The 19,407-nt window shown below is 37.8% G+C and overlaps 1 protein-coding gene across 2 annotated transcripts in view; it reads right to left on the bottom strand.

The window, feature by feature from the left end:
• ERC1 (ELKS/RAB6-interacting/CAST family member 1) overlaps positions 1-8,821 on the bottom strand; it is a 310,968-nt gene extending 302,147 nt beyond the window's left edge. For both annotated transcript variants that reach the window (XM_009278946.2, XM_009278947.2), the window contains exon 1: positions 8,004-8,821. In XM_009278946.2, coding sequence (XP_009277221.1) covers positions 8,004-8,672 — 669 coding nt within the window. In that variant the 5' untranslated portion in view covers positions 8,673-8,821. The remainder of the gene's footprint in view (positions 1-8,003) is intronic.
• Between the last annotated feature and the right edge of the window lie 10,586 nt (positions 8,822-19,407).

Raw genomic sequence — 19,407 nt, 5'->3', positions numbered from 1 at the left:
CACTGGGGCAGGAATATGAAGGGGGAGGAAAAGAAGGGAAATAACAGGAAAGGGTATCACTGAGAAACAGAAATGCACAGCAACTCACTACAGAACCTGATAACAATGCAGATATCATACAGCAACAGGCGTTAACAAAGCACCTTTTAAAAAAGCAGAATTTATTCTCTACCTCTCTGCTATATTTGCAGAGCATTGAAAAAGATCTTTTTATTGGACAGGTGATTTCCATCCCTTTCTCCCTCCCTCAGTAAAAAGTGTATTTTCATTATGTTATGCATGAGATTAGAAAAGCCATCACCCCTATGACCTGGTCTCATTTTGTGTGCTTTCAATGAACTGCTCGAGATCGTTAGGTAACTATATACTGCCTTTAAGTTCCTTTTGATGTCGTGGAGTCAAATTCTGGAGGAATCTAACTACCTCCAAACAGTTGCTCACCCTTGTTGGCTTAAGGTATTTATTTTCCAAAATAGTGACAACAATCATTAGATACTAAAAGCAATCCATACAGGAACTGCAGGCAGCATAGAGCAACAAGGACTAAGTCATTTTTCTCTCTGTTTCAAGGGGATCCTGGACTGGCAGCCCCTACCCAGGGAAGAGCAAAAGCTGCCCACCATGCACACACTTGAGTCATTTAAATAGCAATAGGAAAAAGTAGTAGTACATAAATTTAAAAAAAATTAAAAGCTTGTATATAGATGAATAAACACTTTAAATGCAACAGCCATCAAAATCTTAGGTTTACTGATGATAGTACATTACTTAGTGTTCCAGTTTACAAATTAAGTTGCTAAAATTAAACTGAAGAAGCCAGTCACGTGGTATTTATTCCTGTAACTGTTATACATAAGTTTAACTCCTCCGATTTCTAATGCAATGATCACTAGAAGCACTCTTAATGGTGTTCTATGCCAGTATTTTGTCATCTGATTATGCTCATTTCAATGAGCACACATGCAATAAGACGACAATTTTATGCTTTGGGGGGTTTTGGGTTTGGTTGATTTGTTTGTTTTTATTGGGTTTTTGTGTGTGGTTGGTTTTTTGTTGTTTGTTGGGTTTAGATTTTTTTTTTTAATTTAAAAAGAATCCAGTCTCTTCCTAGGGTGAATCCATAAGAAGACTTTCTTAATGGAGGTCAACTGACAAAAATTCAAGTTATCATGAGATCTCTTCAAATACTGACCTAGATGTTGATAATTAATCCTTCCATGGATTCTTTCTTTTCTTTATGGTTTAAATATAAACACTGACTCTGCAATTGCAAAACACTATGTATATTGGTACACCCCAAATTCTCCCAATCAGTACAAAAGTTTTTGGTGTTTAGTTCAAGGTTATAAATAGAAAAAAAAATAGTATAGTTCCCTTAGGATAAATAAAGAAAAACAGACTATTTAACATTCTTTGGAAGCAAAAGTGACTGTAAAAAACACAATACAACAACAGGGCATGACTGAGTTACAAAGCATTTCAACAGTAAAAAGACAATCACTACATCAAGGGTTTTTCTGGTGGTTTACTACGATCTCTAAGTTAGAATGGAGCTTTACAAAACCTGATCATTGCCACCTGCTTCTCAAGGCTGCTAACATAACCAAAAAAACTACTTCTGCTTCACAGTCCAAGGTACTACTACTGCAAGCAGTAAACAAATCATTTAGATATAACAACTGGTATCAACACAGAAGGAAACTAACCACACTTTGTCCTTGTATTTTTTTTCCATTACAAAAGGTGACTTTGGTCTTTCCGAGACAACCCAATAAAAATCTCCAACTACTATGTAAAAATATACTTATGTAGACCTTGTGGGTTATGAAATTAAGTTTTACTGACTTTCTTTTCAAGGTCTAGTAATTGTTATCTTCAGAGGAAAAAATGAAGATACAATTATGATCCCCTACATTTAGCAGGGGGCATCGATTATGCCAAATATTATACAGAGAAACTACAAAGCGTTATCCATGCAGGGGGAAAAAAAAACTGTAATCCCAAATAGCTATGCTTACCTGCTGACAAGCTGTTGTAATCCGATTTCTGTCGAGGAGCTCAGATCACCACAAATCACTATTACCAAAAACACTGGTATTTTGTTGTGTTCACTAAACACAAGTGTATATACAAAATGAATTCAAAGGAGTTGTACACTGGAATATCTAGAACACTACCAAGTTTCTTCTCTTTTTCCCCTCCTGGCAGCTGAGGCTAAAGTGGCATTTCACAATGTTTCTTTCTTCAGCGACTAATTCAGAGAGCTGGCATGATTGCTCTTGCTAACTTACGCAATACAGTAATCACTTTCAGAGTACAGAAATGTCTCCTCTAAACTCTTCTGGTCTCTAGCTCTTATCTCAGAATATACATATATTTATCCTAAATACAAAAAGTTTCTCTGTCTTACTAATGCCTTAAGTGTTATACAGACTGTTAACAGGATCTTAGATACCTACTTTGCTGAACAAAAATTATTCTTTCCAACTAACAGTTTAGTCATGGCAGCCCACTCTGCTATATCATCTTCAAGTCTCTGAGGCTTTCTAATATCACCAAACTAGAAAGTTAAAAAAAGCTCTATTTCAGTTTTTGGCCTTGGAGGCATACATGAAGACTGGCGTACATATTATTAGTACAAGTTCAATCCTTGTTCCATGGACTGGCAGTTCCATCAAAAGTACTCCTTTCCTTTCTACTTGAATCAATAACACGTAGAGTAAGACAGACACGTGAGAATACTAGATCTGGTATTAGAAAGCTATAGTATCAGTACAAGACCTCTGCTAAAATGAACTATAATGTAGGAATACCTCTGTGTTATTGCTATCATCTGTCATTGTTCAACTGTTCACTGAGTGAACACTGGAAGTTTGATCTGTTCCAAACCGAAGCCTTTACACAGTTTCAAGCTACCTAGTTCATACTTTAGAAAGTAAGAACACTTAAGAGAAAAAGTTAGTAACTCAAACACCAGAATTACGATAACGCCAAAAGAGACAATGGCTTCTAGAGAAATACAGTAACACAGACAAGATTTTTCAGGAATATACATACTGAATGGTGGAATAATACACTGCAACCCTAGTTAGGAGTGTAATGTCTGAACAGTTTCAATACATAGCGGACAAAGAATTATAATAGAAAGAGTCTGCTATGAGGGGGACCAGAATTTAAAGTAATCCCTTCCCTAGCTTAATAGCAAAAAGCACAGTTAAACTATTAAGTTCAACAGTACCACTGACATCACCCACTTTATTACAAGCTGCTTTTAAGTTGGTAGTATTCCCCCTTGTATGTTTAATGGATCAAATAGGGAACAGCCGTTCAGCCTACGCTACAGTTCAAAGCAACTCGGCATTAGATTCTACCTCAATAGGAAACATGGGAGAAAAGGAGCATTGGGGAACCTAGATAAGCACAAAAAGTCTAATTTTATTTCCTTATAGAATTGCAAAAAGACAGAACACAGAAGGCCCGTCTCTTGGGCGATTACATGACAATTTCTGAAGTCACTACAAAGTGCTGCAACTTGATAAATGCCTCAGATATCAAGCACTCTTGAGAAGATAGTTTTGAGTTATTCTAAAAGAGAATTAAGTTATAATTTCATGCTGCAACTGGGGAAAGACAGAGGGAACCTTAAAGCTGGCAGCATTCTAGAGAGCCGGCAGACATCTGCCATTGAAATAATTATTTAAGTGTAATGCTGTGGGATACAGATAATGCCTTTAAGCAATGACTATGGAACCGCATATTGCACAATTAAACATCCATAATGGGAGAAAGTCTAGCTTTCTGTCAACTATTAACCAACTCAGGAATGGTACTAGTATTAGAATGACACAGTACTAAAACAAATCAAAATTTTTTTAATATAATTAAAAAACCCAAAAAAATTAAATCAATGGAGAAGTGAGAATTAATCTGATTTTCAGAGGAAGAATATACTCATTAGAAGCTCAGCCAGTCTCACAACAGCAGCACCCAACGCATTTAAGAGGCTAACACATGGACAACTTTATTTTAAAAAGATGCTCATTCCACGCTACTATGAAATGGAGAGTATTTCTGACTGTGAGGATGCAATTACAGAAGTCTGGAGAAGAACGCTGATGAAATGCTGGAGTACACCCATCACACTTCTCCATCACAGTAAAGTAGAAGGTTCTTCAAGTGCTTACCCCAAGCAAGGTGAAATTCCTTTCAGAAATATTTTCTTGGTTGAACTCTCTCACTCAGACATACAAGGCCTCTAACCACAAAAAGACCACAAAAATACCTCAAAGTAAAAAGATGTTTTCAGCAGTACCACAATATTTCAGCTGAAACATATATCAGATCTTAAATGTAGATCAGTCAAATGTGGGAAATTTCAATGCAGGGCGTTAAGACATCAAATTTGCATTGCACTACTTATTTTAAGGGACAATCACCTTATTATAAGCAAATTTCAACTGAGAGGAATTCCTTTGTTCTTGAGTTCCACATAGTCCAGTTTTTAGGGAAATTATTTCTATCTAAGTGCAAAAAATATTCACGGTCTTTCCTTTGCTCTTCTGGCTTCTAATGAAGAGGTTTCCAGGGAAACTTTAAACCGCACACACTAAAAAAAAAAATATTTTTCAATACAGAAAAATACAGTTCCTACTAAAGCACGCTGAGGAAAGTGATACCATGCCAAAAATAAGCTCCTGTTTATTGGCTCCATCAGTTCCTCCTTGGATATGCATGCGTTTGTCAACCTTTGAGTAATCATTTGCACTCTCCTTTTGGCTTCTTGCAAAGTATAGTTGGTTAACTAATCCACATAGCACTGAAAACTATTGTATTTTTCCAAGAACCTATGTTAACTACAGGAATACTTTGCGTGTTTAGTTCTGAGCTCTTCAAAATGAGATGACAATGACATTCCCCATTTATGAAAAGAAAGGGTTTTCTGGCTCTTCAGATCAGTAACAAAGGATGAAAACAAAGTTCAGCATATGCTACACTCCACAGCTGTAGTATTTGCTCAGAGTAGCTGATGAATACAGCTGTGCTACACCACAAATGGTGAAAACACCACAACTGAACAAGACTAAAGCACTCTCAACCCAAGTGAGAGCTATATAGATGCATGCGCATGACATTCTCGGTATTATATCCAAGATATCCCTGCTACCTATTGCCCTAAGAAGACAACCAAACAAAGAGATGTGACTGACTCAGGAGAGGTAGCATGCTCTTTAATCTCTCTGCTCATTCTCTGATCTTTATTGAATCCAGAAAATTTCTTGGAAATCAGTAAGCAATACATCAAGATTTATTTGCACATGTTCCCAAGAAATGGGAAAGAAAACCCAAAGACACCAGAGCATTTTTCACAGGAGGCTGAGGTAGCAATCAACCAGAGCTCACATTTTCATGTATTTTTAACAACTTCCAAAACCAAGAGGCAATTCAATCATTCAAAGTTGAGGTGACAAGAACAGCAGTAAAAAATACAATCAGGGACAATCAAGTGTGCATAGAGGAATAAAGAGCCAAGATCACAGCAAAGAGATTGAGATGACTATCAGATAATGGCATGAGTCGGCCAGCATCTTGGCTCCGTGAGTTGAGTCAATTTTTAACAATGCATTTGGCCTTAGCTAAACTTAATATAAAGCGCAAGTTCTGCCCATGCGAGAAGTCTTTATTAAAAGTGATGTGCTGAAATACTCGTATTGAGGTCTAAAACACCGGTTCCTGCAATTATACTGGAAGTCATTTTATGGAGAGGCTGAAGGGGTAATGAAGAGATTTTTCTGGTCCCTCAACAGATCAGAGAAATCCCTTGTTCAGTGTCTAAACAGAGAAGTCTGTTTAATTACAGTAAATCCTATTAAACTGATCTTCCTTATAAAGGGCTGAAGTGACCAACTCCAAAAGGCTATAAAAGACATAATGAATTCAGAGTTTAATTAGGACACACTGTTAGCTAACTATAATCTATTAATTAGCATTCTTAGTTTTTACAGCTCATTGCAATAATACCCTTTTACTTTTAAATTGCACCCTTCTTTTTTTGGACCAAAGTTATACAATTCTACCAGTGTGGTAATAATTATAGTGATTGCCTAGAGAACAGTGGCTTGGAAATATCTGTAAATGTTTAATTAGGGGATAAAGGAAAGACAAGGAAAAAAACCCCTCAGAGAGAGGAATCACTGTTCTCCAGTCTACGCATATTTAGTAACTGCTTAAACCATTCTAAAACATACATTCATTGCAGTTTTCTTGCAAGATTTCCACAGCATTCTCAAATGACAAAAGTGATTTCAGAAGAAATGTTATTACATTCCAAGACATTCTCTTCAGTATGAAAACAGAACTTAAAAATGAAAAGAATTTGAGAATTAAAATACCTACCTGTAGCTGAAATACAAAGAGCATCATAAAGTCGAGTGAATGGTAATCCATGTACTCATTATACTGGTACTGTACCACTATAACTAAAATTTTCACTGGATGACTCCTTCTAAGGAAATCCTACTTTTGTAATAAAAATTATTTAACTTTAGGTTTTCTTCACTGCAAGAAGACACATGAAAATGAAACGTCACACACATTAACAAATCCCATGTTGTGATACTTACCATTCGGTAAGAATACAGCTATAAAACTACATGACAAGTTCATTAAATTATTTCATACTAACTCAGGAAAAGCAACTTACTTTCTTCAACTCAGTTCTTCAAAAAGTGAAAAGAAAATATCAGACAGCTTCAGTGTAGTTTACTGTCACTAACCAAAAGGAATCTACTATTTAAGACAGGTCACCTGAAAGTAGAGTATAGCATGTCAAGTACTACCAGCACTATTTTTTTCCTCCAGCAGTTTAGTTTCCCTCTCCCCTCCACCTTCTAAAGCAAATCTTAAAAAAAGCACTGCCTAAAATAGCAAGTATACCTTAAAAGCTTCAAGAACATGATCACGCTTGAATTATGGAAACTATTTCATTAAACTTTCTTGGATATTTAAAAAACTCAATAGGAAAAGTAATTTTGTCACGGTGAAAGCTGACTTAGATTTCAGGAAACTTTTGGAGTTGGACGCTGGGCCTGTTTTCCATAAGAGTAGTGAGGTTTCTTACTGGAGAGTCCAGAGAGATGCCTAACTCGCATTTGGCCAGAAACAACTAAACAGGAGGACACTTAACTCAAAGACAAGTAGTTACTTCAGGATTAAGCTAGCAAGAAGGTCTAGGTGGGAAAATGTAAAAAAAAGAGCTTTTAATAAGTAGAGCTGACTACAAAGAGACCTCAATTTTAATCAACCTCTCAGTTTTATTCTAATTTAGGGATACTTTTAAGAGGGACAAAAGAACTAGACGCCCAAGATTCTCTGTTCTTCTGCCTATTGTCTAACCAGCCAGACCACTACAAAAAAACTGTAGGGTGCTTTATGATAGCTGCATAACAAGATATGCACAGCTTGTGACAAAAGAATAGATCAGCAGGTATTAAACAGTGTTACTTAAATGTAGCCAACAACACAATTTATATCTGTTTGTGAAAACTGCAGATCTGGAGGTTTTAACTGGAGCTCTAAAATAAGACCCGTGTAACATGAACTTTGTTTTACTGGCAATCTGTCAACATTCAGCAGCAGTTCAGTTGTATTTGGAGTGAGCAGTTAGTACATTCTGCATCTCAGAGAATGCTTCAAGAGGTGAGCACTATAGAAATATTAATTATGATCTGGGTAAAATATTTCCAAAAGGACACTGAGTGGTTAGCAACAGTCCCAGGAAAAAAAACAAATGGCACACAAGAAGAAATGAACACTCAAGAGGTGGCTTACAGGTCTGACAAGAAACATTTAAAGAGAGGCTTGCAAGTTGAAAACACATCTTATTCATATCAATTACCTGGGAAAAGCACCAATATAATTTAGCTGCTTAAATGTGACATGCAAGTTTAATAAACTCATTTAATCGTGCTACTGCACTAACACAACAGTGACATTAGATGACAAACCTGGTTTTCTTCTTGCAAAACTCTATATTGTTCCTTCCAAATGGTGATTTTCGAAGCTTCATCTTTCCTCAGAGCTCTCTCCTTTTTTAGCTCAGGACTCCAGAAGGTCTTGATACTGTTCATGGAAGAACTCAGCTTGCTTTCTTTCACCTCCACGTCCTTGCGAAGCAGATCATTTTCCCTTAATACTTCTTTGAGTTGTGTCTGCAGATCCATTATTGTGTTATCCCTGGCCTGGCGCAGTGAGTGAGGCACAGTGGATGCCATACTCACTGGAGGGAGATGGTGCTCTCCAAATGCAATAGTATCACTGGCAACTCCACTACTGGCAATGTTAGGGCTGCTACCCATTGCAGTCATCCTAACACCGTAAGGCAGCCGCCCCCCAGATCGGCCCAAAGTCATGGTGCTTTTTGGGGTGTCTGCACCCACGTTCTCATGGTCACTTAGATACATAGGGCCAGACGTAGCATAGGCGGCATTTAAGGACTGAATATTTTCCATAGAAAGGGTTTTTCCACTGCCACCCCCAGTACTACTCCCAGAACTGCCTCCTGTGCTGTTGGTTCGACGATGGCCCAAGCGTGGTGACCGTGGCAGCCTTGGTGAACGCCCTGGACTCTGGTTGCTTGGCTCCACCTTACCAACTGACCGAGCACTTCCATACATGATTAAGCTGGTGGTGTGAGGCAATTAGATAGGCATAAATCAGGAATGAGAGAAATCCTGTTAAGTTCTTCAATGGTTTTAAGTCAGCTTAAGGCCAATCACAACTTATAACGGACCCAGTTGTCCATCTTTGAAGTCACGTGCTCACAATGTTCAGGACCATATCTGTATCAATAAAAATAACATATTAAAAACTGTATCAATAAAAATAGCATATTAAATACCTAGTTTATCACAAAATATTTTGTCCCACATTAAAGTGTATCCTACTACCTTTACACATCTCCAGCATCTTTTCAATTCCCACTCACAAAAAAGCAATTTTTTATTTAAACCCTAATATTTAAACTCAAAAAGGAACTTCTATTCTTGCTTCTCTGTTGTTATATTATCACAGTAAAGAGAGAGAGGAAAAAAAGAACCCATCAATTTTCAAGCCATAATTTTGTTCATCATGACCTGAACTCTACAAAAGTAGTCTAACTTTTTTTTCCTATTTCTAACTGGCCCTAATTCTTTCCCTGTTACATTTCTGAGTAAGACAGACAATCAAAATTTAAAGCCCATTCAGTAGGTTTGTTTTTTTCCTTCAAGCACTGCTAGCTTCCATAGGACACAGTTTCTAAACCCTGTTGCTGTGAAAATAATCCTGCAAATGGGAAGTTAGGATGGACTGAAATGATTCTGATCGTGGTCTCGACTAGCAGGTCCCTTTAGTGTTGCTGTCAGCCCTCCTTCAAACTCAGAAGTCAGAACCGAAACTAAAAAGAATAATGAAATCATTACTGACCACAAAGCTTAAGCAAGTATAGATACAACTCCGAAAGAACATCAGTCACACAGCAATGGGACCAGTGAGGTTAAGAGGAACAAGAGAATCACACCTGTACTGAAAACTGGTTCCAGTCTCTTATTTTCTCTCGAACTGGGATTCAGTCCTAAACACGACTTAAATCTTTGTTCAGGTTAAGCAAAGATTTCAATCAAATATACTTCTCATTAACCAGCTCAGATTAATTCCATTACATAATATCATTCCAACAGCAGGAACCTCTTAAAACACAGAATATTATGACATCATCATGTTGCAGTTCCTCCTCCCCTCTCCTTTTTCTTTAAACATGAACTCCGGCAGCATACGCAATAAAATTCCTTATTTTTGCACCATAACATTATGCTGTTTTGCAAGTGCTAGCAGGCATCTCTAATACAGAGGCACTGGGCTGAGACCACTGTTAGTAGTCAAGATCTAGTAGAGGAGCAAGAAACAGGGATGAAATCCACTCTCGTGACTGAACTGCTACACTGCAGAACTACTCCCACTACACAGGTCTCACTTTTTTTTCTATTTTTTCCAGTGTAAACTATTTGAAGTCACTGTTGGGCTCAGCTGAAATCAAAACTGGAACGCTGAAACATTCCTGGCCTGACCTCTCCCTATTAGACGAAAGAATACCAGATAGCGTCCAAAGAGCAGCAGCATCTTATGTATCCCAACATCTTTCCTTTCACAACAGCTTTCATCTAGCCTCACCTTCTGCTCGGAAGTTAGGTTTGCCAGATATTAAGAATCAATTTTTCCAAACCCTATGGCTGAAGGCACATTTGTGAGATAATAATTGGGCAAGCAGATGAATGATTAGGCTTAAAAGAGGAATACACTTACAGAAGATATTGTAGAAATAGTAAAAGTGGGTGGAGGGGAAGAGACCAAAAAACAATATTGCAAAAAATACTGGAAAAGGGTAGAAAGAAAAAAAGTAAAAGCCTGATGAAGAAAAGAGACAACTTTTTCCTTTCAGAAACAAGTTAGTATAGGAAAAGATACAACAAGAAATAGTTTTAAAATGTTTAGTTTAACCCTAAGTTTTAAATGGAAAACAAGATCAGAGTAAGCCAGCATTTTTTCATTTTCACACTATTTCATAGAAGATACAACAGCAAGAGTAATTTTACAAAGCTTATGGAAGCTGATACTGTTTTGTGGGCAGTCCTCAAGAAGTTCAAGTGCTCACTCTCTCTTTCTCTTGCTTTCTCTTTGTTTTTAAATGACAATTGAAGCTAGCAACAATATTGCTACGAAATATTTTAAACATATACGTAAAGGAAAATAGGCCAAGAAAAGATAGCCAGCAGCATTAATAATTGAAGTTAGCTACCAAAACACCACCTACAGATTTATTTTTTTTAATGCAAGTTACACATGAGAGACTTCTATTTCAGCTACATATCCTTATGCAAAACAGTACAGAAATATAAACTATGTAACAAAGTCTACAGTGTTCCACTGGAGTTGCTTCAATAAATAAGACACTGTGCCCCAGATCTGGAAGAAAAACACTTCTTCCAAATAGAAAAGCTATTTCAGACTAATCTCACTGTTTGAGATATCAAAATGCTAAAAATGCTGCTGACACCAGTTAGGCACTCAAAACAAGTCAGATACGATTTCTTAGACAGTACATAAAGTACATTCAACTGACAGCTTGTATTCACAAGAATTCTCTTGAAAATTAATCCAAATCACAGCACTTAATTCATTTCTAGAAACTCACACCACAGTAAATCAGTGCAAACACTCATTCACTTAACAGCTTTAAATAAGTTTAACTTGAACCAAAAGATTAGACATGTTTTAGTCTGTGTTTCAATTAAAGCACTATCCCCAAGAAACATTAAAGTTTAAATGCTGCTAGAAGTATATTACTGTTGCATGCAGAAGTATCACCTAGTAAAGTGCTTAACAACACACAAGAAGCGCACAAAAGTTTTTGGATCATTTCTAATGAGTTAATCACCCTCAAAATGGAAAACTCACAGAATTGCTTTCTCCTTGCTTTAGCAAAGGTTTTGTTAAACTATTAATAGCTTTGCAAAGAATGAAAGTGACTGATGTCCTTGACAGAAAAGTAGCTTCCCAGGCAGCCGAAAGGAGCTGGTACCACAGCAGGTGCTGCGCAGTAGCCATCTTCTAATATACCGGGCAGGCAGCTTAGCTCTCGTCCACCTTAAGTAGAAACACCAGTCTTATGCTAATTCAGTTCTAAGCTTTGTTTCTCAGGTAGGCACCATCCCCTCTGTTACTCCAGAAAAATCAAATAATTCAAGCTATGAAAGCCAACTGCTAGAATTAGCTGTTGATTAGCGTTACTGAAAGGATTCCCAGAGCAGGCACACGTGAAACTCAGGGAGAAGAACTCCGACATCAGTGCCATCACCGGCACGTGTTACACTGCACTCACTTTTCAAAAGCAAAATCAAACAAAAGCAGTAGATTAAGAAAAGAAAAAGTCTTTGGCAACAAGCAAATGTAACCCTCTGCTATTTCCCTTGAAATGAGAACTTTTATTACACCATTGTCAGACTTTAAAATCTTGAATATTCCCAATGTTAACTAAATACACCCTTCCAGCCATGCAGCCAGTTTCAATAGTTTCACTGACACAGAGATTTGTCATGATTCAAGAGAAAAACAAACATGTTACAAGATAAATCTTAACTCTTTTTTTTCCTGATTTTTTTTTCTAGTAGCATTTATCACCGGCCATTTCACTTTGTTGCTATTAGGAATCCATAAGCAGAAGTAGATATTAAGACAATTCACACAATGAAAAACAGCTTTCATCCTGGAAACAGTGAAGTGAAGGAAGTGACAGAAACATCTTTTTTCATTCGCAATACCAATTAATCAGGAAGAAGAAAGAGTTCTAGTTCCTTTCCAGGAGTCCAAGCAAAGTTACATGGGAGATTTCTTTCAGATAGCAACATAACCAGAAAAGTTAAAGTTTTTCAATATTCTGACCCACACTAGCATTTTATTAGGAATCTCAGAAGTACGATCTCTTACCTTCCACGAGGCCAACGCACAGCACTGTTACTTTTTTCCTGTTCTACTGTGACCTTAAAGTTAGTCACAAATAAATCATCCCTTAACCTTACAGGATGGTGGTAACCACAAGGAACACTGTCCAACTGCGACATGAACGTATTGACCATTTTTCCTTTGCAAACTCTCCTGTAGGTTTCAAAAACCTTTGGTCCTTTCTGCCAATTCAGGAACCTTTACCTAAGATTACAAAGAAAGAGACTATAAACTGCCAAGTGTTTAAAAAAACAAAACCGCTGAAGCCAGTGCTAAACCATTTTTTCCTCAAGGTAGCTTGCATACCTTTACATTTGTGAAACAAAACTCTCTTGTTCACTGTTCACTAAGAGAACAAAAACTTCCAAAGAGCATCCTATCTGCAAGCCAAATAAAAAAATTCCAAAAAATTAATGTCAGCCAAATTAAAAACTTCATGTAGATATCTAGAGATTGGCATAGCAGCTTTGCAAGGACAGAGACATACGATCGACGCGCTTTAGTATTAGTTGAAAACATTATCTAGCGATTATGAAAAAGCTTGAAAGAAGGACTATCAGAAGCATAAAAAGAATATATGAGAATTACACAATATTGTAGAAAAAAGTTTGAAGAAAGGACAGTTACGAACACATTTTCTGTATGAAAATGGTAAGATAGATAACAGTACCTCCTGCCTGAAGTGCCAACTAAGAAAAATGTCTTCTAAGATCACAGGTAACTGTCCAAAAACACTCGGAGACAGACACCATGAACTGTGAAAAAAGTTTATAATCTGACAGTAAACATTTAAAGGTGCTACAGTGCAACTTGTGGCAACTAAAATGAATGTTTCATTACTATAGCCTAGTCATAGCCAGTGTAAAGCAATGGAGAATCAAGCCTCCTTCAAAACAGCAAAGCAGCCACCACACCAAGAAGTATAGCGATATCCAGAACCAAACCTCAATGAAAATGGTAATTCAAAGCAGCATGAAAGCTCGTAACTCCTGCATCAGAACCTAGGACGCTGAAAGAACAGTAAAATGCAACCTGCAGAACTTCATGCAGATTTATTTGTAAGGCAATTATGAAGTGAGAGAGGGCAGGAATAGGTACACTAGTCTTGTCAAAAGATCTGGTGGTTTTCAATAAGAGTTGTATTCCAGCATAGTAGAATTGTAAGAAATTCTGGAGGGATCACATTAACATCAACTTCAGGATAAAGAATCCAATAAAATGAGATGCATTTACCCATGCTGTCACATTCAGCCCCTGTATCTAGTATTTTATGTGAACCAACGGCTCAGAAAGCAGACATTCCTGGCTACAGCTGACAGAGAACGGAATATTCATTAACACAAAGTTTTGCTAACCTCTGGAGGATCTCTCTGTCATATAAACATATGATGACTTTTATATCTCCCCCTACTCCAGGACAAATACTAATATCACAGTTACTACTTCTAGGTAAGTAAGCAAACCAAATACAGAAAAACATACTGCAGAAATACAGGAAAATCCCTGCTTACATTTGTTAAAACAAGAAGAATTTTGGAATAACTTCTGCAGCCTTCAGCAAGTAAGATTTCCTCTGAATTTTTTTTCTGCAGTTTCTGTTCAGGACTGACACTGGCTGACAGACAGCAACATTGATGGAGTCAACTCCTTAACAGCATCACTGCCTGACGGTCAGGAATGGGGCAGTTTGATCACGAACTAGGCAGGCAAGCACATCTTACAGCACAGTGACTCCTCTAGTGCTTCCCATCAGCATAATGGAAGCCATATACCCAGCCTCCAGAAGACTGAACTTTCTTGTAGCTCCGATTTCTGTCTGCACAAGGAAAGCTTTGAATGTCAGTTTTATAATAGCAACATAAAAGTCAGCCTTTACAAGAGCCGTATTAATCTGATAAAGCACTGTAGCAGACACATTAGACTTCATTAACAGAGGTAGCAATTGTTCACATTTTCATAATTCACACCCGAATAGTTAATCACGAATAAGTACGACTGGATTATACAGTAGACCTGGACTCCAGAATAGAGCGGGGAGGGAAGTGGGGAAAAAAGATGGAATTCCAAAAAAAGGAACAGCTTATATTCCAATAAAACCCTGCCAGATATCTTTACCCTGGAATTCAAATAGGGGGTATGATGAGAGAATAGACAAGATTCACAACTTAGAGACGTGTTAACCAAGACCAAGAGAAAAACTGAATTCCTGTTACTTTCTGGTGCACACCACAATTACAAAAGCTACGGTTGCTATGTTACTTTATACAAAAAATGTGAAGCATCTATCTTAGGACTATATTGTAGATTTTAGGTTTGACTAGTTTTGGAAGGTAAGAAAGCTCACTACTTTTCCTGTTAAATTAATGACTATTAGACACAAAAAGGACAGAAGAAAGTTTACTCTGGAAATTGTTTGCAAGCCAGCCAATGCTGGACACAAGGCATTGAACCCATGGAATTCAGGGTTGTTTATCCTCATCAAAATAGTCTTGTCCTCATGGCCTTGATAGCAAGAAAGCAAAAGGGATGAATGACATAAAGATAGAAAGAAGACAAAAAAGTAACTGTTCATATTACGATTGATTCTTGTTCCTAGATAGCACGTAAATAGATGCCCAAGCACCGACATCTACTTATGTCCAATCATTTTTAAAAGTTGGTTTGGTTCTTTTTGTTGTTGGTTTTGGTTTTGGTTTTTTAAGGTAAGTTCACCTACTTGCACATCTGCCAAGTTCACCGAAAGTAACAGTGCCTTTGTTCTGTCTCGCTGAACATGAGAAGATGGGAATTGATACATTCTCCCTCATGTACACAGACAGAGAAATCTTCCCAGAAAAATCTCCAAAATCCCTGATAATCTTTAGGTGACTGACATATTAAAAAACATGTTTTGTAAAAGGTAGGCCATCAACTCTGACCCTAACATTTTGAGGAAAAACCCAGCAGTCATTTGTCAAAGGAGTGTTTTGTTTCTAAACATAAATTGACACTCCTGTTACACGCTTTTTAAATTTGAAAGGTTGGCCTAAATGATACACTTAGACATCAAATCACCACAGAACATGGAAACATCTTTATTATCTGTCCTTTTTAGACACCATTCTGTTTCCCATTCTTCTCTCCCATTCCTACAAGATATCCCATCCAGAATACACTAACCGTGAGCCAGAAATATTCATCAGCTTCCTAGTTAATTTGTCTTCCACAAGTATACACTTCCATTCATGAGATCTACTTACTCCACAACAGACGTAAGACAACAGAACATGCTCTACTCTACAGCAGCTTCTTTGCAAAAGCAGTTTTAACTGACATCAGGTTTTGTTTCTTATAACTCCCATAGGTCTTGATATCAGCATAAAGCATGTTTCACCACCACAGCTTCATTCCTTTATATCTTCTTTCCCAAAAACCAAGACCACAAAAAGAAAAAGGCTCACTAATATTATAAAAATGCATGTATTTCAGCTAAATCTTTATTTATTCATATTTATATACTCTTTGTGATACACCACTTGCTTATAAGGATTTTCTCCTAAAGCTCTGGAGGTCGGCCTCAACTCGAGGCAGAACATGAGGTGCTATTGATATTTGTAAAGGCCTTACCTCATCTCACTTGTCAGACTAAAGTGGTTCTGCTTGCAGTATACTAAGAGTTAACCTGGTCACTAAATTTGGGTGCACAAGCAAGTTATTTCCCTTTGTCAGGTTGCTGTGTACCAGTAGAAATCTTTCTGTCTTCCTCCAGAGACTGGGGCACATATTTCTTAACACTATCTGGACATCACACTTAAAGGCTTCCCAGGTATGGCAGAAGTCTTGGACACTGTTCCAGCACCTATTCTCTCCTACAGCTTTAAGTATTTCACTGGCAGCATTAAATTTGTTACAGGATGATTAGCACATGGTGCAGATATGTTGTGGACGATTCTCAGCTGCTGGTTCTTGCCTGGATTTACCAGGGATTGGACCCAGTGACCCACACAGTCCCACCCTGTCCTGCGTTCTTAACACTGACACGTGTAGGTAGGCTGGGTAGGTGCATCAGGATTTGGTTTGTGCAATGACTGGCAGCTAATTATAAGTCTCTAAATTTAAAGCATATAGGAGATAAACAACAAAAATTACTATATGTCTTTTTTCTTTTTAAAAAAGTTGAAAACACAAAAAGCAACAGAACATGCACATAAACTTCCTAGTGATGAACTGATTAAAATAACTCTGACTCTTCTAATTACCTAGAAGATTGAAGACCTGTGGAGATTAATTTTCTGTCACTGTATGTCTAAAAAGTTTATAGCCTGATTTTTAGAGTATACAGTCAGTAAATACTATGTATTTGTATGCACGGTTGTTTCTCTCTTCCCCCCAGGTGGCATGCAACCAACAACCAACTTCCCAATAGTGGAAAAAAAATGCTAAAAGTGGTAAAGATATTTCAAAAGCCCAGAAGTACCTAGAAGCACTAGTGAATCCATGTAGACAGCTAGCCTAAAGTCACCACGGGTAACATCACTGTGCAAAGCAAAGCATGCTCCATCTACAGAATTTCTGTCATAATCTCGCCCTGACAACAGAGTTGTGTTAATGATGTTGACACAACCCACATACTAGAAAACATCACTATTCCTAAATCAACATTGGATTTTCTAGGATCTCACGCTCTACCACTGCCATACGGCAGCCCACTGCATACCAGAGTTAAACTCTTGGCTTAAACAGGTAGTAATTGATAGAATCCTCATCACCCAGAGTGCTCTTACGGCAGGGTAGCCAGCAAGGTTCAAGAACGCATATTATTGTTTCTTAATTCTAGCAATCAGTCTGATTATTTAAATAGCTGCATGCATGCATCCATCCATACATTTCTGAGCATACCATACACAGATAAAACAAGCCAGACCTTCTAAATGTACTACAATTTTCAAGTGACTTAGCCAGGTAAGTGTTGTAACAAACCTCTCACGCAAGAGAGGCTTTTGGGGGGAACAGGCTTGAAAATAGGGAGGGGTGAGGGGAGGAGGGATAACAATGGGAGAGTATCCTGCTTCACAAAATAAGGAATAATAGCAAGGAACTCATGCACTGGTTACAATAGCATGATGAAATATTTCTATTCATACAGCAACACAGATAACTGCTACGAGCAACTGAGAAAGTGGCAGATTCAGCAAAAAACCCCACAACCTAGGTTTCTTTCATGACCAAGATTTGCAATTCAATAAAAAGGTACAGGCCATATAAATACCAAACCTGCTTTTTTGCCAATCAGGCCATTAGCCAGATATTAGAGATGAAAAGTTATACGAACAGAATCTCATAAAAGCTTGTGACAGAATCAAAGAAAAACGCTAAGACTTATGAAAAACATGATGCTTTCATATAGCCCAGGTAGCAGAAACCCAAACTGCAGAAAACCTGCTAACATCCTTACAGTGATTTAATTACAGCTAAACTGGTTTCCCAGAAAAGGTGGAGAAAGTTCAAATTATAGCAAATATTATGATAAACTCACATTTTACTCAGCAGATCCCAACCTTTTTCTAGCTGCAGCCCCTCTTACAGCTTGATGGATTCAGACAGTTCCAAATTTCTGGATGGTATAGTAAAGTCATATACTTGACTATTCAGGGAACTGCTGTTGTGTGATAAAGTTCTGAACTATGCTTCCAGAACTGAACTACATTCAGTACAGCTGTCTCAGTTATTAAATAACTAGTGGTTCAGTCCAAATATTTCATTACTGAAAAAAGTCAACTATTGTACTACCAACTCTGCTCATACTAGCATGAGCAAGGTGGTGATATATCTCTTCTAATCTTATTTGATATGGCTGTAAGGGTCCTGACTCATAAGTGACCCTGAATTGGGGCACACATCTGAGCTGCTGCAGTTTTCAACACGAAATACAGGAATATGTCTGGCTGTAGATCGCAGTAGCTCAGGAAGAGACCTATGTTCAGCCACCTACTGCTATAGATGCAGTAACCTCCGGGAGAAAAGGAGGGCAGGCAGCTGGTGGAGGTTGCTGCTGTAGACATCCTAGCCGAGTTGGCCATCATTTAAGAGTTACAACCCTGCAGTCAAACCAGACAACTTTTTTTGGTTACAGCCCATTGGATTTGAGGTAACGTATTATCCAGCTACAACCACCTCGTATACATCAATGTGCCTCCAAAACAAGCTTGGATAAAGTGTTAAACATACACATCAATGTGCCTCCAAAACAAGCTTGGATGTTTTGCTCTTTAGACCAATTCTGCGTCTATCCATTTGCTTTCATTCTCTTGGCTTCTGTACTGCTTTCCCACACCACCTCCTCCATAGCTGTTTCTTTGTATCTTCATATCTCCTAGTCTCTCCCATTTCCATCGGGGTTTCACTTTAGACCATCTCACACCATGTCGGCACTAACCATAATGCGAACTTCCAGCGTGCATGCAACGTTTCACGTAAAATACATAATGCGAACTTCCAGCGTGCATGCAACATTTCACGTAAAATAATTGTATACTTCATAACTACAATTTAGAGTTCACGTTACAAACAAGACAGATGTGGAAAGACAGCAATTCCCGACACATGCTTCAGGATGGCAGCAGATTCAGAAACAAAGCATCGTGTCAGCTGACGCTTACTTTGTAGTAGATGTAATAAAATAAATGAAATGTGACCGTTCAGCATTCACAGGGAAGAAATAAAGAAATCCTACAACACCACAAGGTCTAGGTAGAAAGACACCGGTCACCTTTACCTCAGATGATGTGACTAAGACAATAAAAGCGTGCGCTTCCCAAGGACAGACTAAATAAGTAGGGGCAGAAAAATACAATACGGAACGCGAATGGGAAGAACACGAAGGACCTGCGGTAG

Source organism: Aptenodytes forsteri, unplaced genomic scaffold, assembly GCF_000699145.1.
Source record: "Aptenodytes forsteri isolate BGI_AS27 unplaced genomic scaffold, ASM69914v1 Scaffold241, whole genome shotgun sequence".
Taxonomy (NCBI): Eukaryota; Metazoa; Chordata; class Aves; order Sphenisciformes; family Spheniscidae; genus Aptenodytes; species Aptenodytes forsteri.
Note: the sequence above shows the minus strand (reverse complement) of the source record. Positions and strands in the feature narration are given on the sequence as shown.